Genomic DNA, 26,401 nt, shown 5'->3' with positions numbered 1-26,401 from the left:
TTTTGAGTTCATCTACTGTTATTATCTGTCTTTTTGTACATTTGATTTTATTAGTAAACTTTTAGAGATTTATGTTTTATTAGCCCCAATTATTATATATGTTAACAATACTGCATAGCTCATTTTACCCGTCAACATATAAGCATATATATATATATATATATATATAGTAAAGAAAATCGAGTGCCACTAAAGGTCGAACCCGTGATCCGTAACCTGAGGGGACTTACAGTGAACCCCACAAACCAACAGAATATAGCTTGTGGCACGCGCACACAACACACAAATTGATATATATATATATATATATATCAATTTCCCCACAAACCAACAGAATATAGCTTGTGGCACGCGTGTGAGCACGCGCGCGCGCACACACAACACATATTGATAGATAGATAGATATATATATGATGAAAAGGTGTATTTCACTTTTGAAAAGTTAAAATAGTGAAATTTTGAATATGATATGAAAATTTTGGGTGGTATACATCCAAAAATAAGTTAAGGTGTTAAATTTGTAAATACATAGGAATTAGGTGGTATGCATGTAAATGCCCCTACATATACTTGCCTAAATAAACGAATATGAATGAGTCGAGCATTCAATCATTAATTTCTCAAATCGCTGCCACAATTTTTTTTTAACTTGATATTCATAAATTGTAATAGAAATTGAATGGGTCATTTCCTTGTCTTTTTTGTTAATCCCAAAAGTTCATGAAATAACCAAAAAAAAAAGAGTTTGGATTCCCAGAACATATCATAATCTACAGCTCAGCTCAAGCTCAAACATATGATCACTATATAGCTGCTAACAACAACACTAGACATTAAGATGAAATTTGAAATTGACTTTCCAAAACACTCTGCATAAACTAGAAGACAATCACATTTCTTTCCTTCATATTTCGAAATGTTCAGTAAACATATTTTACTTTTCTGCAGTGTTCACCTGCCTAGTTAAATAAGCTTCATATATCTCCACTACAAGCCGGGGATCCTTATCCAAAAGCTCCTTATATTCCTCCCTTTCAGTTAATGTGGATATATTCTCTAAGATTGAAGACAAAGCGGCTTCAATCAATTGCTTGGCATGGTGTTGATGAGCAAAGACATAGCTTGCAATAGCATTCTCATTGTTCACTTTGGAAGTCAAGAATTTCTCACAGAAAGACTTCAGATGCTTCACCTGGTATTTCTCCGCAAGAACAAGGAGATCACAAGCCATCTGCTCATCAAGGAGTGCTTCTGCAGTGTACAGGTATTTGACGAAGGAACGAAGGGATTCGTAGGGGACGTCGTAGATTTTAATCATGCCGCTCATGTTCTCTTCCATTTCGGTCTCCAGCATTGCTTTGAAAACGGGAGACCTGCTTATCTGAATGGAATCCATGTCATTAATTAATAGAACAGATGTCTTGTTGAAGTATGATAGATAGAACCAAATGAGACAAAGAACCAAACCAATAGCATCAACAATATTAACAAAAAAACTATCAGGTAATATCAGCATAAAAGTAATAGTGACTTGAATATACACTATAACTGAGAAGAAAAGGAAACACTGCTCCCACATCAAAGTGAGGTTCTTCATGAGACCCCCTGGTGATGTTCTGCATAAAAGAATGATCATCGTTCCTGCTTTGATCCCAATCCTGCATCATCCCTATCGTTGATCCTGATCTCGCCATCCTCACACGATCTCGTAGACCACAACATTGCAATCCTTGACCCCAACCCCAAACGATTGCATCATCTCCATATGACCCCAACCACGCCATCCCTGAAGCACTGTAGACTGTCATCCCTAAACATGAGCTTGAAACTAAACCTTAACCTAAACCTTGTGCCATCATGCCATCCCCAATGGAAGCACCAACATCCGCATTATCACCAAGCCTCAATCCCTATTTTGCCAAACATGGAGTAATTTATTTCATTTTCAATTAATTGATTTTGTGGAGTTTTTTACAGCTATCCAACAACTTTAAGGAATTAAAACACAATGTATTTCGTTAATATTGCATCTAAAATAAAAATGTCTTAAATAATTGCAATCAAATAAACTCAAAGTAAGGAAAAATAAAAAAAGAGATATACATCCATAGCATACAATTTATATTTATTATAAATAACACCTACAATTTGACATTTACATATACATAACAGTTAAGTGCCAAAATCACACCAAAGCATATACATACAAAAGTACATTTTACCTTACAAAAACTAGTATTAGTGGTATTTTTGATGTGCTGTCAAACACTTAAATGTTATGTTAGTAAATATTAAAGTTTAAGTGTTGGACAGAGAAATACATAAGAATTGTGTGGAATGTATGCAAATCCAAGTTTAAGTGTTGGACAGGGAAATACATAAGAATTGTGTGGAATGCATGCAAATCTCCCTTAAAAAAAGTAATATATTTTAATTTTTTGAAGTTACTTGGATTGGACGTAAAACAAATACAATGAAACTCATTTTTTAATTAAGATGTATTTTAAAAGTACAATAAAACCTCTCTCTCTCTCTCTCTCGCTCTCTCTCTCTCTCTCTGAAAAAGTTGTCTTATGTGTTGTATGTAGAAATGGTATGCACTTGGGCATGGGCATTCAAGTAAACTACGCGACCATTTTCCGCATCCCCTCATCAACGAAAACAATATTCATCTTTTTTATTGTAACCTGCACCATTTGATGGACTACTGCATTAATCTATATCACAAAGCACCACGTTCATGGTCAAGAATTTTTATAATCAACTCTTGAATTTTTTGGTGCAAACTGTGAAGTCTAAAGCCAATAGATGAAGTCACTTTCCAGTGGCAGTGACGAATTTAACCTTACTAGCTATCATGCTTGATTTGGAAAAGGGACCAAAGTAATACCTTGGGCTGAAACATAGCAAAGAAACAGTTTTCATGAAGAATTGAAAGTGAAGACAGAGAATCAAGAAAGGAAGTAGTTTTTGAAGATAGTAGCATTGGCGTACTCAGCCACAATATAATGAAGTGGGTGTTGTGGAATGGGACTATAAATTTAGCACTAATAACTTCCTGTGTATATTCAGTGCAATCATATGTTATTGCTTGCCAATAAAAATCAAGCTGCTTAATTTCAATTTTATAGTAGAACCCAACTAGTGGGCTCCACATAATCATATTTATATATCTCGCTCTTGACCATATGGATTTCTCTTTTCCAAGGCAGCAAGGCAAAACATCTAACTGTTGTTCAGAAATGATGTTTCCTGTTAAGGAGTTTCCATCTAGGGGAAAAAGTTAAGATTTTTTACCCACACCTCATCGCATGATGGTTCCTTTCTCTTTGTGATTTATATTGAATTATTGGATAGAAGGAGACATCCAACTGCACCCAAATCGATTATAACGTTTATATATAAATGGAAACATGTAACTAGTTAATGGAACATACATCTAATTGTAAATGCATTTAAATAAATGCATTATGGAAAGACGAGGGGTTCTTTGCTTTTGTGTATTTAAGGTGTAAAGCAAAAGAAATACATGACTTTAATTTTTCTAGTATTTGGTTAGAAGCAAATGCGAAGTATTTGTATTGGACACTTATAATACCCCAAAATTTTTATTTTTGTTGGACTTCCAAATGTTGGGACCTTGCATGGTCTCGACTACCTAATCTTCCCATTCAATATCGTCATACCCATCTCCAACCCCAACCTGACCTTGTCATCCTTACATGACCTCATCGTCCTCTACTCCAACCTCATCATCCGAGTACGACCCTAATCTCACCGTCCTCGCAAGGCCTTATTGTCACGACCCGACACAGGATTTGGAATTAACCAAAGCGGGTACAGATGATCATGCAGTATGAATTAAATTTTTTGTATTAATCTACAATTTAACAATTGAAAGAGTCACCACAAATTAATTTAAAGAGATACAAATAAATTTACATCGTCGATCGTTGTCCATCTTCTATAAACATTTTCTTCTTTTGTTCATCTTTTATTCACTTAATTAACCTGAGAAGTTAGTTTCAAAATAATAATGACTTAAACAAGCCAGTGAATACTCATACTCCTAAACTACAGCAATACAAAAAAAAATATGCGTGCCAGTTAAGTTTTTTTTATAAATCAATATAAACATTAACATAGTATTCAAAGAGTCTATATATGTATCATTTCATATTTATACAACCGTCACAACAGCACCGTCTAAAAGTTTGTACCGCTTAAAGTACTTCAATATCAAAATTTTTTTTCATTTACGTACACAAGTATAGTAGTGTTCTCCCACTATTATCATCAATGAGTGACTACATCATAGTCAATCATGCACATGCAAGCATGCTATAGATCATTTCATTTACATTTTAAAAATCACCGAATAAAATGCATGTGTAGTAAATAAGTATAACTATGTAAATCATTCACATTCATTTCTAGATGATTAAATTGAATAATAAAACAAAATAATCATATTCTAATTGCAGTAACAAGATATCTCGACTAACGACATTCTAATGCAAGTATAGAGAAAATACAATATTATTACCATAATTTAGAAGTAAAAATACTCACCTCGATGATGCTTAATTCGATAAGATTTTGCCCCGGCGTCGACTTTTCTGAAGTGGAAACCTAACATGAGATAAAATTATTTATTATTTCAGTATCTATTAACTTTTTTTTATTATTAAATTTCCATTATTTTATTATACCTATTTTTCTATTCAATAAATATATTATTATTATTATTATTATTATAATTATTATTATTATTAAATTACTATATTAAAACTTTCCCTTACCTGAACCACATAGGATCTCTCTCACGAATTTTCTCCCGACCTTCAGCGCACGAGCTCAACCCTCCCTCCTCTGTGATGCTCCTTCTTCGTTGGTAGGCTAGGGCATGACCGAAGCTCTTCATTTGTCTTCATCTTCGACTTGACAGAACTTCTCCTTCGTTCGAACTCTAACCACACCAACTTCAACTCCATCCCGCAAGAAGGCACGATCATCCCATCATCGCCTCTTCCTCTCGACATGATTGCTTCTTCCTCCTTCCCGAGCTTGACAAAAACGTCTTCACCTCTGCCTTCGCATGGTTGTGACCTAGCGGCTCAACGCCGAAATGATGTGATTCTTTTCTTCCCTCAAGTACAGAGCAGTCGGTGGTTGCGTCGCTTTTTCGGGTACGCTACTCCTCCCTCCTTTGCTCTCTGATTGCCTTCCCATCTTATATGTGATTTATATGGCAAATTCCCCCCTTCGACTTCCGACCCACTTCATTTTCTCTCTGCTCCGACTGATCGTTTCCTCTCCTCTGACTCTCAGATGCTCGACTTCTCATTTCTTCTCCTCCTTTAAATCTTCATTTCCCCTTCCCCACGTAATAGAAACGAGAATGTTACAAATAAATTGGCCTTAAGTCATTTCTTATTAAGTAGAGTGACATGAACTATCAAAAAATTTTTATTAGACTCCCGCCCTCTATATGTTCGAGTGTATCACCATGTTTGAATGGATATATTATTATTTAAGTTTACTTTAATTTTTATTTTTATATTTTAAATTTTTTTTTATAATTTTTCTATTGACTATTTCATCAAGATTATGTTAATTAATCCTAAACTTTATACTCTTATATCACTTTTGTCACGGCCCGACCTAGGGCTGGGAGTTAACCAAGACGGGAACAGACAGTCGGGCAGTGTGAAATTAAATTTTCTATATTCATCTACAATTTAACAGATGAAAGATACACTAATGAAATTAAATTAAAGCGATACAATTTATATTACCTCTTTACTGGTTGTTTGCATCTTCAATAAAACATTTTTTCCTTTTATCGCTCATCTTTAATCGCTTAATTAACTTGAAAAGTTAGTTTAAAATAATAATGAGGTAAACAAACTAGTGCATACTCATACTCATAAACTATAGCACTACAAGAAAAATGAGTAATATGCATGTCAGTTAAGCTTTTTTTATAAATTAATATAAACCTTTAACATACTATTCAAAGAGTCTATATTAATATTATATAAATATCAATTCATATCTATATAACCATCATAGAAGCACGGTCTAAAAATTATGTCAATTAAGACACATCAATATCAATATCTCTTTTCATATACGTGCAACTCTCCATTGGTATCATCAAGGGGTGAATTCATCATAGTCAGTCGTGCACATACGAGCAATCTATGCAGATTGTATCATTCATAATTTCATATCAATCAACTATAACGCATTAATTATTTCATATTATGAAATTATAACCATTCACATCGAAATAATCGATAAAAATGTTAATAATAGAACAATCAATTGATTTAATTAAGCATAATTAACAACTCATAAAACTGGTTTAAAAGTTGACGTTATAATTTAAGAATAAGAGTACTTACCTCAACAATAGACTATCTATTTGCTCTTGACGTCGATTCTTCTAAAATGGAACGCCTAAATATGATAGAAATTTATAAATTTAATAAACTATTTAAGTATTTAATTTATGAAATCCCACTAAGATTGTCATTCAATAAGTATCTGACTATTATTATTGTTTTTATTTTATTATTATTAATATTATTAAATTTTAATAATAAATTTATTTAATATATCTTACCTCTATCGAACCCTATATAGTGCAAATTGCATTCCTCTCCTCTGCGCGAATCGAATCGCAGAGCACCATGGTTTCCCTCGATCGTTTCCTCCTGTGCTAACTCAATCATTCTTCTCGAGCTTCCTCCCTGTTCGACAGTGCACGAGCAACAGTTTCCTCCAGTCTTCCTCAATTGTGGTTCAACACCTATGCAGACACTTGCTACGCTCTTTGCCCTAGTCAACCACGTGATCCCGAGAGTCCTCCGCTTCCCACAAAGTTGTCGTTCAACTCTCAGGTAAGTCTCGCCTCCCTCAAACAACAAATTTATAGGTGAGCATCTCCACCTTAATGCTTCTTCTCTCCCTGTCATTCATTTACATGTCCTTTTCTTTCCTCTTAATCTATTCGGCTGCCCGACCCTTCATTTCTTCTTCACCGATTCTTTGTTTCCACTCCCTTCGCACAACTGAAACGGAACTATTACACTTGTGGATTGCATCATCTCCCACCCAACCTCACCATCCCTGAAGCGCCACATCCTAAGTCGTCCCAGACCACAGCCCTGACAATGACCATAACTTTGACCCTGTGCCAACATGCCATCCCTATTGAACATGCCTCCATCCAAGCCATTACTAGATGTCAATCCCTACATATATATAGAGTAATGAACTTCTTTTTCAACCAACCAAACACAAACAAATAATAATAAATAAATCAATTCATGAATTTATTTAATAACCAACCTTAAAAATGAAAATACAATATATTTAATTTATATTGCGTTCTCTTTGTGTGTGCGTATGTTTGTGTGTGATAAAGTTGGTGCCCATGTTGAAAGTAGAAATGGCCATAAATTGGGCGTTAAGGTCACTTGTGCAACCGTTTTCTCCATCCATCACCACAAAAAGCAATATAAACCTTCTCAATTAGAACCTGCACCGTCTCCTAGTAGAATCCTACTATGTTGTCGATCACAAAGAACCACATTAATAGTCACGTGATCACATTACGCCCTCTTTCCAAGGACAAGACGTTAAACTAGACACTGCAAGTCGCCAGCTAGAAACTTTTCCTACACATTATACGGTAAGGAAAACCTGTGGTATAGCCTAAGAACAAGGCAGGTAATTCTCCAGCTATAGAAACTTCTCCTACACATGTATACTTAGGCATTATTGTGCCGGTGAAAAGGTACGCTAAAATGAATCCAAATACCTTCCTCTACCTCTTTAATCTCTGCATTTCTTCTCTGGTTTTATGTGCTTGCAAAAGTCTTTATGGTATTAGAGCACTGAGCTCAAGCTTATTCGAGCTTTCATACTCCCGCTAATTTTACGTTCGGTTCTTCTATATGAACCCGATCCTTGGGAAATGTCTAACTTCTAGTCATTTGAAAATCACAACTCCTCTTCCCTATCTTAAATCTTTGACAAGGAATATTAAACACCTCAACTAAACCCCACTATCAGCAGACAACTACCCAATATGGAAGGAACAAATCGTCAAAGTCTTTAGGGCAAATGGGTTTCTAAGTTTCCTGGACGGCAACACACCATGCCCTTCAAAATTCTCAGAAGGAACCACGGATCCACTGGTTACGAACCCACATTCTGCTTCCTGAATCTTAATAGAACAAAACCTCACAGCTGCGCTCTACTCCATAATTTCCACATCAATACTACCTTATGTTGTGCATCTACTTAAATTTGGCTTACTATTGCCAAACGCCTGTAGACTACAAACTATTTGAGACTCATCCAACTAAAGAATGAGCTCCATCACCTATCGAAGAACAATCCGAAAATGATGCAATATCTCTCTAGCATCGAGACTCTGGTCGACAACATCACCGATGTCGATGGACACCTGGATCGTGAAGATATTATTATCTACACAATCAACAGTCTTCCCTCTACCTACAAAACTTCCAGACAACAATTCATACTCAACTACAACCTATTGACTTAGATGACTTATATTCACTTCTCTGTAGTGAGGAGATCAACATAACAAGCGATAACCAGAAACTAGACCAAACTTCTAAGCCTCAACTAGCTCTCAAAGCCACCCGTGGTCAGACGTTCTCTCCTGCTCAAGGCAGTGGCATAACTCAGAACAATCCTCGTTCCAAGGGTGGCCGAGGCACACCCAAACACTTAGTGACTTGCCAAATCTGTAACAAGTTTGGTCACTCGATCTCTCGACAGCCACACGTCGGCATCAGTCCAACCTTTAGTATATTCTCCCAAACAAGCCTTCCAAACAAAATCCTCAAATTAGATCTTGGAGTGCTACAACACATCTTACTTCAGATTTTAACCACTTAAAACTTGCTACTCCAGCAACAAAAGTTGAACAAGTCACTGTGGACACCAATCAATCTGAGCCTGTGGTACATACGGGTGATGGCATCCTTTAGATGCCTCACCGTAAGTTGCTCCTACCCAAAAAATGATACTTTCCATCTCTTTTCTATAATCTATTATTTGTTCATAAATTGATTCATGACAATAATGTTGCTATCCTCTTTGACCAAAATGGCTTTACTATCTTGGATCCTAAGACGAAGAAACGTCTAATCTAGGGAACCAGTTTTGATGACTTGTACTCGATCTCCTTTCTTCCGCCCAACCCCTGCGCTCTTGCCACCTCCACACAACAGTTGACTCTCTGCACAAAAACCTTGTACATCCATATCCAGATGTTCTCAAGCTACTCTCCAAAATTCAACTCAACTTAGGCATAGAAATACATCCTTCTATATATAATAGTTGCAGTTGCAAAAAAGTTATAAACAACCTCTTTTGTTTCCTACTTTACATACATATGCATCTTTGCATTTAATACACTGTGATGTATGGGGTCCAGCCCCAATCTCACCTACTCAAGGTTATAAATACTAATTACTTTTTGTTAATGATTTCTCGTATTTTTTTTTTGGGTGTTCCCTCTGATGTATGGGGGTCAGCCCCAAATGTATTCAATTCATTAAAATGATTCAAACTCGATTTAACACAACTACCCATATACTTCGATCCGATGGTGTGGATGAATAGAAAAACGACTTCCTTCAAAACTTCCTTCAACAAAATGATATCCTTCATCAATTATGTGCCCTCATACGCTAGAAAAAAATGGGGTTGAGGAACACAAACACCGGCACCAACGCCTCCCTTCCCCTTCATTTTCGGGCGGACGATGTCCTTGCCACAACTTATCTCACTAACAATGTCATCTAAAAATACCAAATTCCAATCCCCATATGAACTCACTATCAACATCAACACCTATTTTAATCTCAAAGTGTTCGGATGTCGATGTTAGCCATGGCTATGACCTTATACAACACATTTAGACTTGCACCCCGCTCTTAGCCTTGTGTATTCCATGGGTATTCCCCTAACCATAAGGGCTTCAAATGATACCAACCCAGTTCCGAGATGTTCTAAATTACTCGGCACGTTACCTTTGACGAAAATACTATTTCATATCAATCATCCCCCTCTTCTGCTACACCTCCATCACAATCTATTTACACGGTCATTCCTCTCCTACTTGTTCCCCCAACCGTATGCTTCCCATCGCTATCACTATCTCAAAGTGACCCCAACCCTCTCCAACAACTCACGATACTCACACCCCTCAAAAAACCGTCCACTACTCCAATCCCACTTGATTTAGCGCCAACACCATTACCTCCAACAGTGAATCCCACTCTGCCTCATCATACGCTAACCCGCATGAAGACTAGCCATACGAAGCTCATTACCAAGCTAAATCTTCTGCATCGATTTAAACACCCTCCAGATCTGACTTCCTACACACAACGGGCCAAGCATGCCCATTGAAGTTCCACCATGAATGACAAAATCTTTGCTCATCTAACTCAAGGTACTTGGGTATTAGTTTCACCATTGGTGAATCAACCGATCTTTTAGTGTTACTGGAATTATTGCACGAAATACAATTCATATGGGACAGTGACAAGGCTTATAAAACCATAATTGTTGTGCAAGTCTACAATCAAGAATACGAAGTTAACCATCACGAGACATTTAGTCCAATGGCCAAGATGACTACCCTTCATGGGTTCTTCACTATTGCTTTCAATAGGCACTGGCCTATGTCACAATTTGATGTTTCCAATGCTTTTCTGCACGACACATTACTTGAAACGGTATATATGAAGCAACCGGCAGGTTATATCGATTCACAATTTTCAAATTACGTATGCTTACTTAAAAAGGCATTATACAGCCTCAAACCGTCTTCGCGGCAATGGTTTGCAACTATTTCGGAATTATTTATACAAGAAGGTTTTCACATCAGCAAGATAAACCCCTCGTTGCTCATCTCACAAATTCAGGTCGCAAGATCTTTATACTTCTTTATGTCAAGGACATATTAATTACTGGGGAAAGTATGGCAGCAATTCGATCCCTTACCACTCGCCTTAGCGCAAAATTTCAAGTCAAACAATAGGGCTCCGTCTCTCAATTTTTAGGCATTGATGTCACTCGAATAGAAAATTTCTTATTTCTTGACCAGCATAACTATCTTACTCAAATCCTTCTCAAATCCAACATGATATGTTGTAAAGCGGTATCTACACTATTGCCAAGCAAGCGGGGCAATCTTCAACATAACACTCATCCTTTAGTGAATCCTACTGAATTTTAAAAGATCACGGTGGCACTTCAATATTTAACAATCGCGCACCCGAATATCACAACTGTTGTGAACCTCCTATGCCAACACATGTACAATCCTGCGAACTAACAATTTCAGCTTTTGAAACAAGACTTACGGTATTTACATGATCCCACCAACTATCATTTTCAGCTTTTGAAACTGTTAATATGGTATTTACATGGCGCCATAGACTATGGTCTCAATAACTAACATGGTGGTCTAACCTTAAACACCTACACAAATATGGATTGGGTTGGGAACACGACAAAACCACAGGTCCACCGCTAGTCTTTGTATGTTCCTGGGTAATACCCCTATATCATGGATAGTTAAAAAGCAACATATCGTTGTCCGTTCCTCCACCGAAGCCGAGTAATAGCGGACGCAACTTTAGATATAATCCGGTTGCAACCCTTTCTCACTGAATTTGGGGTGGTTCAACCTCATCCCACAAAGATCTCCTGTGACAATGTCTCAGTGATGGCCATCACTACTAATCCGGTGTTCTATGCTCATACCAAACATATCGAGATCGAATACCACTCCATTCGTGACCAAATACAATATGGCTCCCTTCAAATTCACTACACAGAACCAACCCACTGATATCTTCACTAAACCTCTGCCGAAACAAAAGTTTAAGTTTGCTACAAATCTCATCCGCTTGAAGGGGGTAACAACCCAATCACAAAATGTTATGGTGAGTCAGACCTGCGGTATAGCCTAAGGGCAAGGCAAGTAAATCTCCGGCTCTAGAAACTTCTCCTACACAAGTATACTTACGGATTACTGTACCGGTAAAAAGGTACGGGAGAATGAATTATTCCAGGTACCTTCCTCTACCACTTTTCTCTCTGCATTTCTTCTCTGAGTTTATGTGCTTGCAAGAGTCTTATAAACAAGCTTCAAAAGACACGCAATTGTCTAAACTGACTTATAAGATTCCAAGCTCATCAAGCTAGAAAACATAAAACCAAAAGTATTTCTCCAAAACCATTCTTGTATTTCAACACTTACTCCTAATTTCCTATACAGCAATTTAAAACATCAAGCATCATCCACCCCACCCACGTATAACGGAAACCAAACCCCGTCTAAACCTCATATAACTTTGTTCCCCACAGACAAAATCAACAACAAGACCATTCTCACAAAGCGAAATTCGAGAGTTTTCCATTTCCCCAAAAATGTATCTCGGATTAAAAGAGTTGGTCCGGATTCAACAAAATCTATGGTCGAAGAAAAGAGGAAAGGGATTAGACTTACGAGGACGGCACGGTGGGCGGGGACGGCGGGGGTGAGGGCGGCGTTAGCTCCGTCTTGTGATTCGGACACGCCGTGGAGCAGCAGATCGGCATTGGAGTTGGCGAAGTGGGAGTCGACAGGCGGGGAGAGGCGGAGGAAGGCAACCTTTGCTTTTAGGTCTTCGATTTCGCGCTTCAGCTCTTCCTCTGTCTCGCTCGCCTCCTCGTAGCATTCCTTGCAGGTTCCAGCGTCCTTCTCCTTGTACTCTTCTCGGCACGACTGGCACCACATTCTCATATTTCTCTAAATCGACTACCCTCGGTGGCCGTGGGGGAAGCTGTATTTATTGAGGGCCATTTACATATAATCTATAATATACTGTATTTATAATTTCTTAATAACACCCAAAACTTTTTAATAGCACAAAAATATTACACCCTTCATTTCCGATTATAATAGTAGGGCTGTCAAAACGAGCATTGTTCCTCGGCTCGTTCGTTATGTTAATAAGGGCTCGTTTTGACTCGAAATACTATTAATTATATATATATATATCTTTGATGAGTATTATTTTAAAAAAAATTAATTGACTACAAGACTACAAAGATTTATAATCAATTAAAAGTATTAACAAAGAAAATAAAATAAAATTATTAATTTAGATTTAAATGATGTTTTAAATCTTGCTTCAATCCTTAACATCTTATGGTTACGTGATTAGGGTTGTCAAAACGACTCTTTGTTCATGAACGGCGCGTGTTTGGCTTGCTAAGCAAACGAGCCGAACACGAACACACTTTTTGAGTTCGAAATATGTCGCTCGTGTTCGGCTCGTTTACACCCCTATATAAGAGGATGAAAAATCTCCCCATTTTTATTCACTTAAATTTCTCTACTTTTCCTCTTTTGTTATTTTTCTTACTTTTGTGGTAGGAGTAACAATCTGTCTTATAGTCCACGAAAAAGTAGAAAATTTTATGTCCGGACACTGCACGTCCTGACGGCCAACCAATGGGCGCCACATCGCCATACACGTCAATGTGGAGCCCGACGGTTGGCCGTCCGGACATGAAGATGTCCGGATGTAAGTTTTTTTCCCGAAAAAGAAATAAATGTTCTTATTCAAACTGCCCTAACCTCTACTTCTCTAAATCACAATTCTATATTTCCTATTGATTTCAACATACCGACTGTCTTAAGTTGGTAAAATTCTGCTTACCTTGCCTAATGTTACCACTGTCTTAGATCTTACTATTTCAAATTGGTTTGTTCGTAATCGTTAAGAAGTTCCTACAGTTTTTATTTAAGAAGTCTATAGTCCTAATCTTGAGCAAATATACTTTGATATTCATTTCATTCAAGATGTTCCTACCATTGTTAGTGCTTCGAATCATTCCTCCTCTATTCCTCACATTTTTAAGACGAAGAAAGGTAGATCTAAACAGGGCAACTCAAAACACTAGTTTCGTTTAGGTTTTACTCAAATATTCTTGTTGAAAATGTTCGTGAGTTTAATAATGAGAGTTGTATTGTTAATTGCATAAAACTTGTTAAAAATAATAAGATTGATCTTATTTATCTTCATGAAGCTAAAGTTTTTCTCTCAATTTCCGGCATTTTTTATTAATTGTTTTAAAGGTTTTTCAAATAAAAATAGCATTGATAATTTTAATTATGTGGATAATGGATGTATAAGGGTGAAATGAAATCATGCTAATTTGACCTTCTTGTCCTAATATTAGGACTCAATATATCCATAGTCATGTTTCTTATTCCACATATGTTAACTTACGCATTATTGTTGTCTATGTTGATAACAATGCTCAAATTTGAAAAGATTTGTGGAACTCCATTATTTCCCTTGTTGACAATATGAATGGTGCTTGGATTCTTCTAGGGGAATTTAATTATATTCATGGATTAGAGTAAAAAATTTGTGGCTTATATTATATTCCTAGTAAGCTTATTGATTTAACAATTGTATTCTTTCTTCTGGTCTTTTGGAGATTCAAAACATGGTGATACCGGAACTAGTAGGATGAACCGTGGAACACAAAAGCAAACATTTATTAATGTAGAAATAGGATTACAACACGACTCAAACAAAAAGGGAATACAATAATAGGTGAATCCTCCGATTAGGGAGGTAGGAAGATGTTTGAAGGCGTTGGTGGAGTCGGAGGTGTGGTAGGGCAAGATGAGAGATGTTAGAGATTGTTTGAGTAGTTGTGATGGTGTTTGGTTGGTTGTAGGTAGGTAGGGTAACAAGGTTGTAGGGGAAGTATGAGTGGCGGTAGAATGGTGGAGGCGTATGGGGGTGGTAGGCAACTAAGAAGTGAAGGAGTTTAGAAGTTTACAACACCACCTCGGATCAAGATATAACCGAGACACCGTCTGTCATCGGATAAAACCCTAACAAGACAACTCCACTAGAACTGACTCTCCCAACATAAGGGACAACAATTTATATGCTCCCCCCAGACGGAGGAAGCTTCTACACAAAGGAAGAGACTGGTAAGGCAAGAAGAATCTAGAAAAAAACCCTTTCCAGAAAAGATGGACGAAGCAACCCCCTCGGATCGCGATAGTTCGTGATCCACCTCCATTCTTCACGCACGAGATCGTGATTTGTCCCAGCCCCTGTTCCTGCAATGCCTTTTGGGGTTTTTGGCCCCTGTGAAAGTTCCCGCGAAGTAACAAGGAGGTTCTAGCCCCAACAAGAATGAAGCGCCCTGTATTGGGGAGCAATCAGCGCCCGCACACGGATGTTGATTCAACAGTTCCTATGTCAGTCTCCTGGGGTTGGGGAAGCTTTGACCTCATTTTTTGAAGCTTCGAGATTCAAGGTATGGTATCAAGTCGGCAACGTTGAATGTGGCTGAAATGTTGTAGTCCCCAGGCAGATCGATTTTATAAGCGCTGTTGTTCAACTTCTGAAGTACTCTGGAAGGTCCATCTGTTCTTGGCTTAAGCTTCACAAATGATCCTATGGGAAATCTTTCCTTTTTTAGTTGAATCCACATATGAGATCCTTTCTTAAAATGTTACTTTCTTCCTGGATTTATTTGCTTGTACTTGATATTATGGTTTTGCTTAGTTATTTCCTTGCCAACTTATTCGTGGAGCTTCTAAATCTTGTGAACTCGTTATGTGGCGTCCTTGCTGATTTTCAAAGATGATATGAGTGGCACCAATTCAAGTGATATGACAAGATTGCATCCGTACACAATCTCGAAGGGAGTTCGTCTATAGTTTGGTTGATGGATCAGTTATAGGTGAACTCCACTTGGGCTAGAATAAGATCCCACTACCTTATGTTTTTTTCCCATGAAAAACCTCAAGATATCCCCGAGACTCCAATTTACGACCTATGTTTGGTGCCAAGCTTTCCCCATAGTGTCCTCAGAGGTGACTCGGGAATTTGGCGTCTCTGTTGAAGGTGATGGTCTTGGGAATTCCATGCAACCTTACAATCTCTCTGAAGTATAGATCGGGTATGTGAGAGGCGTCAAGTGTCCGATGATAGGGTACATAGCGGGCCATTTTAGAGAATATGTCTACTACGACCATTGCAGAGTCCTTATTCCTTTGGGTCTTTGGAAGTTTTAACATGAAATCCATGCTGACGTCCACCGATGGTGCCTCTGGTGCTGGAAGTGGTGTGTATAATCCTACATTCTAAGCGCTTGTCTTTGTCAAATGACAAATCTTGCATTGTCTGACATGTTGCTCAACATCTCTCATCGGCTTTGGCAAAAAAAAAAAAATGCTCCCTTACAAGGGCAAAGGCCTAGTCCCTGCTGAAATGACTTGCTAGTCGTTCGTTGTGGCCTCACTGGATAGTGGCCTCCTTTAGAGAACACAGTGGAATGCATGATTGACTCTGATGGAACATGTATCCATCTGTGCGATAAAATTTCCCTACTGGCTACACCTGACATTTTTCCCTTGTGTCCTTGAAATCTTTGTCTGTTTCATATAGATCTTTTATGACCTCGAAGCCCATAACTCGAGTCTGCATGGATGTGACAATAGGTGTCGACGACTTAGTGTATTTGCTATGAGGATATGGCTTCTTGTCTTGTGTTTTAGTACAAATTGAAATGAAGCTAGAAATTCCACCGGTTGGTCTTTCATCCCTTTAATTTGCTCTGGTTGTTGAGAAATTTTAGGGTCTCATGATCTGTAAATAGTGTAAAGTTGTTTGTCAATAGATAATGACTCAAGTGTTTCACAGCTCTTACAATGGCGTAGAATTCTTTGTTGTAAGTTGAGTATTTCCTCCTGGACTCGTTCAACTTCTCACTTAAAAAGGAAGTGGGGTGTCCTCCTTCGCTCAGTACTTCTCCGAACCCCATGTCGAAGGCATCCCATTCTACCTCGAAAAGTTGGTTGAAGTCAGGTAATGCTAGCACGAGTGCCAAGTCACCTTTGCTTTCAGTGTGTCAAAATTTTCCTAGGCTGCTACCATCCACGTAAACTCATTTCCTTTCGGAAGTTCAGTTAGAGGGCGGGTGATAGTGTTGAAGTTTCTGATAAATCATCGATAGAAGGAGGCCAAACCTATAAATTGTCTTAGCTCAGTGAATGATTGTGGTACGACCCAACTGATAATGGCCTCTATCTTTACGAGATCCATCTGAATGCATGCACTAAATGCAATGTAACCTAGAAAGCATACCTGGCTTGTCATTAAATGACATTTCTTTGGATGGACATATAGTTGCTCAGCTCACACTACCTTAAAAACTGCCTTTAGGTGATGCAAGTGATCTTCCTCCGACCGACTGTACACTAGAATATCGTCAAAGTAGACGGCAAAATTTCCAATGTGAGGTTGAAATATCTGGTTCATTAATATCATAAAAGTGCTAGGTGTGTTCAACAGACCGAAAGTCATAAGGTCTACTCATAAAGTCCATCCCTCATCTTGAAGGTGGTCATCTACTCGTCTCTTGTCCTCATCCGTATTTGGAGATATCCACTGCACAGGTGTAACTTGGAGAAGTTAGTTCCATGTAACTGATCCAAGAGATCATCCAAGCGAGGTATGAGAAATCATTACTTGATGGTAATCTTGTTGATGGCTCTACTGTCGAAGCACATTCGCCATGATCCATTCTTCTTGGGCACCATCAACGCAGGGACTCCACATGGGCTGGTGTTTTCTCTAATTAAATCTCTTATCACGAGGTCTTGAATCACTGCTCCTCGCACACTAACCCTTCTGAATCACTACTCCTCGCACACTCCTTCACCTCCTACGACACCGTTTCGGGCTATCATAGGCATCTTTTTGGATACATGGCTCTCACCGAGCTCGGGTCAGGCTCCTCAGCCTCCGAACCCATCCGACACATGAGTCGTGTTGCTCACTTTCCTCGTGAAAATACCCCACATTGTCACGTATACATTTCTTGCATGAGGCATGTCTTTGTTTGTCTGCTTGCATGGTGCACTGTATTTTATATGTGTCTGTCATTTGCATGTGTGTTTGGTCACTATTGGGGCAAGGTGTAATTCTCCTCAAAGGTGTTTAATACCCTAGATGGCCAAGCACAATACCTCTTGTGAGTAAGTATTTTGTGAAAATGTTTTCAGCTTTGAAGCTGGACCTCTCTTTTCTCTTCTTTCCAGCAGCATTATCAATACTTTAGCAAGCATAAGTCACACCTCTACTCTTCTTACCTACCTCTACTCTTCTGACCTACATATAGGATTTAGAGTTTCTTTCTCTTGACCTTAGAGCTACCGAGGTTCCCTTAGACGACACAATTCATGGATTGTTAACGAAGTGGTCTCCAGTTGTGTTGGGTTGACTACATTCATGATCAGGTAGACTTGGGTTTTTAATAGCTTGAGACGGAGGATCCATGATAACCTGACCCGGCTATCTTTACTCAATTATGATTTACTCTACCCCTCATTTGCGTACCCCTTTTGAGTCTTGTCGCTCCCTTTTGACACTTTGTTGATGTCATCTCGTAGACCCCGATTGCGAATAGGTCACCGCTCATTTAGGATACGATGATTCACCATCTACCCTTATAGCTTGATTAGGCCTTGGAAGTATAGTGTGGACCCTATGAGTTGGCTTGGCTATTTCATAAGCCTTGGTTGCCGATAAGATGCTACTAATTTGGGATTTGAGAGACTCACTCTCTGTCATGTGGCTTAGCGAGAGCTTTGAAAGCATTGAGATGCTCCTGTGAGATAACCATCCTTCATGACACCCTCTCACTAGTCGTCATTCCAATGTAAGCAGGATTCCTTTAATTGAGAGTATTATTGAGCATCTACCAAGATGTAATTAGCCAAAGAGATACATCTCATTGGGAATTGCTTTTGACCCCATAACAAGCACACAAACTTGAATATCCGGTCGTGGGTTTCTTTTGTAGGGTCTTCCTCGCGGATATGTTTTTAAAGTATTTTTGAATCAATATTATTTAGAGGCACGCTTTTAGGCTATCACGTGAAATTTACTTTACGAATGTTCTCCATTTTCTTTCTCTTGTTTGTCTTCATTGTTGTATGTCCTTACGTTTTCATCCCTCTACTCTCCAGATCATCCATATGATTCGAAAGAAAGATTTACTAAGAAAAGAGAATTATACGATGATAAACAAACTAACGACTCCTAAAAAAGAGAAGAAAATGGATGAAAACAATGACACTCCCAAACAAAATAATAGTAGTGGACTTACCCACTAGGAGTGTCAAATCATAATCCACAACACAGATGAATCTAAACCAATTCAAATCATTTAGAAAGAAGACAAAGCTATTGAGCTTCAAAATAGATGAAACTTGCAAATGATGGGAGATAGGCACACATGCCAAAAAAATACATACAGTGGTCATACATTAATGTTTTGAGTTTTATACTTAAACACAATATAGATTCACATATTAATATTCACGTAGACCATAATTGTACCTTGAGTTGTTCATTGAGTGATCTGGCAATATACAACAACAAACACAATTGATACTACATCTTTTTTCTCATAATTGGCTGCTAAATACACTCTAATCAAACCTCGTGCATCATTCAGCCACAATCATGTTCATGACTATAAAATGACTAATCATCCTTTGGGCAAGGATTAAATATTTTATGGTCAATAAATTCGATATACCCATTATAAAGAAGATATATATTATGCCATCACATAATGATGAGAAGTTGAAATCTATTTAGTTTCATGTCACTTTCTAATTTAACCCTTTTGTTGGATCACATACACGAAAGCACATTTGTGTGGGCGCAAGCGCACACGTATGCATGCAAACAACTCTCACGCGCATGCACAAACATACATACATACCACACAATTCTTATTTATTTATATTTCTAGCACTTTAATTTTGATATTTATATAAATAACACAAAAGCTTTTGTTAAATTTACATACCTAGCACACAATTCTTTTGTTTTTACATATGTCGCGCCTAAACCTTCGCATTTATATACATAGCACTTTGATGCTTTAAATGTAAGCATAAAATTTGTAGTGTTATTTTAATGTGATGTTCAAGATTTGAGTGCTATGTTTGTAAATATGAAAGTATATATGTGAGATATGTAAATACATAAGAATTGTGTGCTATATATATAAATGCCCTGAGATTTTAACATTAGTCTAATAATCATTTTGTTTGGGAGTGTCACAAATCATATTTGCCAAACCTAATTGACCCAACCCATTACCCTTCTTATCACTCAAAAAGCATGAGCCGAATGCCCCCATCTTGCAAATCACCTATATAGCTCTTGCTGTCTCTGCCCTCCATTGATTGAGCTTCGAACAGTTCCGCATAGGGCTATGAATTTAGCTCGAAGATCGTTAATCACTCGAAAATTTATTCGAATTTTGGTTCTGGTCGAGATCAAATCAAAATAAACAAGCCGAGCTACGAGCCAATAATTGAAAACAAATTTTTTTCGAGCCGAACCCAGCTCGACTCGAAATGGCATCGCTAACAACCCTAGTGATGTTAAGGCTTTAGCGAATTTAGCTTGAAGATCGTTAATCGGTCAAAAATTGATTCAAATTTTGGCTCAAATTATGATCTTATTTAAATAAACGAGTCTGAGTCACGAGCAAAAAATTTAGATCCAATTTTTTTTAGCTGATTTTGAACCAATCAGATTGTTCCTTTCTTCTGATCAGCGCTCGCCAATTAAGCGAACCACCTGCTTACTTTCCCTCTATGTTGTTTCGCCTTCACTCGGGATATGATAATCGAGAGCTAAGGCATCGTGAAGCTTCTCCCAACAGCCGCCAACCTTTCCTCCACAACAATCTAGGGTGTCTCTTTGCTCTATTTCGCTTTCCTAACTTCCTCAACTATCTACCTTGACTATTGTTGCACACACATATTAACACTCCCAAAATTTTTCTTTGTTCGTAATGAAGCTGTGGATCGCATAAACTATCTACCTTGACTATTGTTGCACACACATATTAAATATTATATTGTAGAGATAAATGAGTACTAAATCATATGGATATATATAAATCTACCTAATGTTATGACAGATGGATTTTAGCATAAAAATGCATTATTGTAGCCACTCATACTCCTTATCATAAGCATAATTGCGATTCAAATTGTTTGTTCATAAAATATTATTTACTATTGTTATGTTATAGTAATATCGATCATTATATGATATTAATTATCATGTCAATACATATAAAGTAAATAATTCTTTTTTTGTTGTCTATGTTATATGTCGCAATCCATTTATACTAAAATAAATGGTGATTATTTCTTGTTTGAATCATCAAACTCTTTCGTGATGATTTTCTTAGAGGAAATACTTCGTTGTTAAATGGACCATCTTTACACTTATTTTGGATATTCTCTTTATAGGTATCCATTATTATAATTCTTCTAAATTTGAATAATTTGCCTTTACAATTATGTCTTTCAATTTTTTTCATTAAATGTTATTAATATCTTTTTATTAGACTGTGGTTAAAGGTTTTATTAACTTGATAAATTATTATTTTCATTTCGCTGCGATAACAACAACAAGAAACCTTTAACCCACAACATGAATATTTTTTCTTTATTGCGTCCTATTGAGTGTCATATTTTAATTTAATTATAACAACTTAAGATCATTTTTATACAATGTGTCCAAGTCTTTCTAGGTCTGCCTCTATCTTTCTTAACATAAGTCGAATCTAAAACATTTACTCTCCTAATCGGATTATCAGATGATTGACGTTTAATGTGACCAAGTCATCTAAGACGACTCTCTCTAACATTGTCTGTCACTGGAGCTACACCAACCCTATCACAGATATATTCATTTCGCATTTTGTCTCTAAGTGTAAAGCACTCATCCGCCTAAGCATTCTCATCTGAGCAACACTTAACTCATTTTTATGATTCTCTTTTAAAGGCCAACATTCAGCGCCATAGAGCATTGCAGGTATCACCACCATCTTATAAAATTTTCCTTTTGGTCTAAGCGGTATTTTTCTATCATAAAATAGGCCTGAAGCATTCATCCACTTCAACCAACCAACTTGAATTCTACTAATAACATCCCCATCTATATCACCATCACTTTAAACAATACACCCGAGATATCTAAAACGTTCACACCTTTTAATAATTTGATCACCCATGGTTACAACTTGGTCATTAGAGCTACTACAACTAAAATTACATTCCATGTATTTAGTTTTAGTTTTACTCAAACGAAGCCCTTTAGACTCCCATGTAGACCTCCATAATTCAAGTTTTTTCTGAGCATTTTCTTTAGTATTATCCACGAGAATGATATCATCAACGAAAAGCATACGACAAGGTACATCCTCCTGTAAATGTCCAATATGAGCATCCATGACTAAAGCAAAAAGATATGACATAAAGTCGATCCCAGATGTAATCCAACAATTGGAAATTGGAAATATTTGGTCAATCCTCCTTCTGTTTGAACAGAATAGGAAAATAATTGGCTAGTATACATATTTTTAATGACTTGAATATAGGTCATATCAACATCTTTTTTCTCTAAAACTCTCCAAAGAATATCTCTTGAAACCTTATCGTAAGTTTTTTCTAAATCAATAAAAATCATATGTAGATATATGTAGATCATCTTTATTCTCTTTATTCTCTCTGAACTTCTCCATCAAAGCTCTCAATAAATGTATAGCTTCAATAATAGACCTGACCGACATAAATCCAAATTGATTATGAGAAATTTTTGTAATATGTCTTAACCTATGTTTAATTATCATCTCCCATAATTTTAGAGTATGACATATCAACTTATAATTTGCACACTCTCGTGCATCCCCTTTATTCTTAAAGATGGGAACAACACTCTTCCTCCACTCCTCAGACATCTTTTTATTTTTTAAAATAATATTAAAGAGTTTAGTAAGCCAAGAAACTCTCAAATCACATATATATTTCCACCAGGTCCTACAAACTTTTAACCCTTAGTTTTCTTTAAAGCCTACTCAACTTTTTTTTTATTAATACGACCGTAAAAATGAAACATTTTATTATTATTAATGATATTAAGATTACTAAGATTGATATTAAGATTAGATTACTAAGATCAATCATATTTTCAGAAACTTCATTAAAAAACTTATCATAATAACACACCCACCTATGTTGAATATCTTTTTCTAAGAAAATCACTTTTTGATTTTCATTTCTAATACACTTTACTTGAGTTAAATATTTAATTTCATTTTCTCTTTATTTGGCTAACTTATACATATATTTTTTACCTTCTTTAGTGCCTAATTTATTATAAAGTTCACTAAAAGAAGAATTTTTAGCGTCATGGATTGTTCTCTTAAACTCCCTACGAACCATTTTTTATTTTCTCAATTCTGTAAACTTTACATTTAAACCAATTTTTATAACATAACTTCTTATATTTTACCTTTTCTTGCATATTATTATTCCAACACCATCTATTTTTATTTATAGAAATATTTTTCTTTTGATCCTCCAAGTACATCTTTTGTCACTTGTTTAATAGTATTTATTATTTTATCCCACATAAATTTTGCTTCTTCATGAACATCTCAAATCTTGAAATCTTGGAGTTTACTCATAAAAATAATTTTATTTATCTTTTAGATACATCAATCTAATTCTACGACAATAATTCCTAATATTTTTTATTTTACAACTCTTCATCTTTGAATCCAGAACTAATAATCGATGTTGAACACTTAAATCCTCACCTGAAATAAACTTACAATCTTGGGAGTTAACATATCTTTGTCAGAATGTGGCAGGGAGTTATAACATAACTTGGAATGACCTCGCAATCTTGAAATGGCCTTTCAAAATAAGAATTTTTTATATTCGTTTATCACTTTCCCTTTTGCCTGAAAGTGGCAGTGTCCTCAATATGTTCATCCCGGATTGGAAAGAAATAAGCTATTCATTCAATAGTTTTTTTCAAGTGTTTTATCTTTCTAAAAATCCACATGGTTTGATATTGCATTTAAACGCGCTATCAGAACTCAATTAATTACAAAAAAAAAAATTATAATTTTGTTCATGCTACTATCATGATTTATTTCCTAAAAAAAACACCAATAATTAAGTATGGGCGAATTTAGAAACTGATGTTCAAGTGAAGTGAATAAAGATTTTTCCTTTCAAAACAAATGCAACAATTCAATAATTTTATGAAGAAAATAAGTATAAAACAATATATTATATATTTCTTCAAGCCTAAACCATAACTTGAACTGCTATATTTTATTTTGCATTTATTTTTCAACCAAGAAGCAGCCAGCAGGAAAACCATTTTGATGCCGGCAACGGGAGTGCAGAATTCAGCAAGAAAATAGAGAGAACATAACAATAGAAATTGGAAACAAAAAACCGAAAATCAGAAAAAAAACAAAGAAGAAGATACAAATGAGATACACTAATCAAGAAAGAAATACAAAATATAAGAAACTAATATATCACCTCCAAAAATGATGAGATATAATTGTCACCACCTGACAACCCTACGGCACAAAAGCTGCCAGTCACATCTTTCTACATCATTCCAAAAGTTCCCTCCTACAGCACAAGAACTATTTATAATCAAACAAAGCACATAAACCCCCCAATAAAAGCAAACATACAAAAATACAATTACTAAACATATTGACCAACAATTTGACTCAAATGACTTGACCACGTTTACTTCAGATCAAGATTAAGACACTCCTAATCATATTTTCTACCTGTAAATTCATTATTTTGAGATTGTAAAATTCCGAATTTTTTTTGGGGTGTAAATTTGGATTTTCATAGATTAGACTTGAAGTTCACCTGTAAATAATTTGATAGAAATGTAGTCAACCTAACAAATTTATTAAACAGGTCAAATATCTCACGCACATTAAAGTGAAAAACACTTGAGCAATGACAGGTTCGCATCAAACAGATCTGATATGAACTCATTTTGTTCAAACTGAAAGTGAGAATTTGAAAAAGATAAAAAAAGGGGGGATTTACATACATAGTACTCAAAACTATTAATATTACGTAACTCACACCCAAACTTCAATATTTATACAATAAGCACCCAGTGTCACGACATTAGACGATCTCGCCGGAAGTGAAAGCAGAGACGGGATTGCGACATAGGATGTGTAACCTCCAGTTTTAGTTACTCGGGGAAGAAGAAATGAACAGCCGGTAGAGGAAATGAGGAAGCCAGAAGAAGATGAAGTGAGGAGTTGGAAAACCGAACAAAGAGGAAGAGGAAGCAAACATAAGGGAGAGGAAACGAGGGGAAATCGGGAAGTTGAATAGGTGAAGTTTGCCTATAATTCATGGTAGATGAATTACCTGTAGAGTCAAGAGAAAAGGACGCTGTGGGAGGAGATATTGAGACGCTCTCATGACGTCGTTGAGCTTTGAGCAGGCAAGACGAGTCGAGCACATGGGGAGAGGAAAGCCAACCATGCCCTAACTTGCAGTGCAGATGATCGCACGAAGAAGGGTGCAAGCTTTTGTATGAAGGAGAGTGAGAATCGGGTTGAGGCATTCGAATCTAGTCAAACCATGGGTTGAGGAAGGATCGCCGTGCTCAAAGAAGAAAAGGAAGGGAATCATGTGTGGGAGATAATGATATTTGCTTTTAAGTATTTCCAATTTTGTATTAGTTATTATATTTTGTTTCCTTTTTGGGTTGTTATTTCTCTACATCCAGTTCAGTTTTGCTTTTAATCAATTCCTTGTTTGTCTTTTAGTTGTATCAGTTGTTAAACTTAATTACGTAAATTTCATGAATCAATCATAATTTTGAAGCAAAATTGAATGTCTCAAAAAAAGTAAAAGCTGAACCAAAATTTTATGAAATTATTTTAAGAACTAGATGGAGCCGTCTCACATGCAAGAAACGTTAGCCATATCATCTTGAGATATTTATCCCATTCGTATGTATAGTTGAGTTGCATAGAGAAATTAAGCTCCAAAGTTCTCTGCTTAAATGTACTTAAAATTTCCACCTATACGTGTTTATACGTATTTATAAATGAATGCACGAACTTATGTTCTCATTTTCTTGCATTTAAAAAAAAAGGTTCATGGTTTTTTCTACAATGATTCCCAGACTACACTGTAAACTCATCACTTGCATTAGAATGGCTGCAAGAGAAAATCTCATCCACAGGTAGGGCTGTCAAAATGGCTCGTTGTTCATGAACAGCTTGTGTTATGCTCGTTCAGAAGCTCATATTCAATTTGTTCGCTATATTAACGAGCCGAACACAAACAAAGATTTGTTCGTTCGTGTTCGATTCGTTTTAGCTCGAATACTACTCATCAATTGTATAGATAAAT

At 36.5% G+C, this 26,401-nt stretch overlaps 2 protein-coding genes and 1 long non-coding RNA gene across 7 annotated transcripts in view; 1 reads left to right on the top strand and 2 right to left on the bottom strand.

Moving 5' to 3' along the window:
* LOC110019431 overlaps positions 1–26,401 on the top strand; it is a 76,966-nt gene that overhangs the window by 659 nt on the left and 49,906 nt on the right. The window lies entirely within an intron of this gene.
* Positions 727–12,896, bottom strand: LOC110019430 (BTB/POZ domain-containing protein At4g08455). Its single transcript, XM_020717085.1, has 2 exons — positions 12,575–12,896; positions 727–1,381 (listed from the first exon to the last, which is right to left on the bottom strand). The coding sequence occupies exons 1-2, from the start codon at positions 12,848–12,850 to the stop codon at positions 935–937; spliced, it is 723 nt and encodes a 240-aa protein (XP_020572744.1). The 5' UTR covers positions 12,851–12,896; the 3' UTR covers positions 727–934.
* The window catches only part of LOC110019429 (probable methyltransferase PMT26), a 21,632-nt gene continuing 19,763 nt past the window's right edge, over positions 24,533–26,401 (bottom strand). For 4 of the 5 annotated variants that reach the window (XM_020717080.1, XM_020717084.1, XM_020717082.1 and 1 more), the window contains one exon: positions 24,533–24,628. The gene's annotated coding sequence lies outside the window, so the exon portion shown is untranslated. Of the gene's footprint in view, positions 24,629–24,840; positions 24,884–26,401 lie in introns of those variants that run through there. The other variant, XM_020717083.1, reaches the window with a different exon arrangement.

This window comes from Phalaenopsis equestris, unplaced genomic scaffold (assembly GCF_001263595.1).
Source record: "Phalaenopsis equestris unplaced genomic scaffold, ASM126359v1 Scaffold000055, whole genome shotgun sequence".
NCBI classification, from domain to species: Eukaryota; Viridiplantae; Streptophyta; class Magnoliopsida; order Asparagales; family Orchidaceae; genus Phalaenopsis; species Phalaenopsis equestris.
Note: the sequence above shows the minus strand (reverse complement) of the source record. Positions and strands in the feature narration are given on the sequence as shown.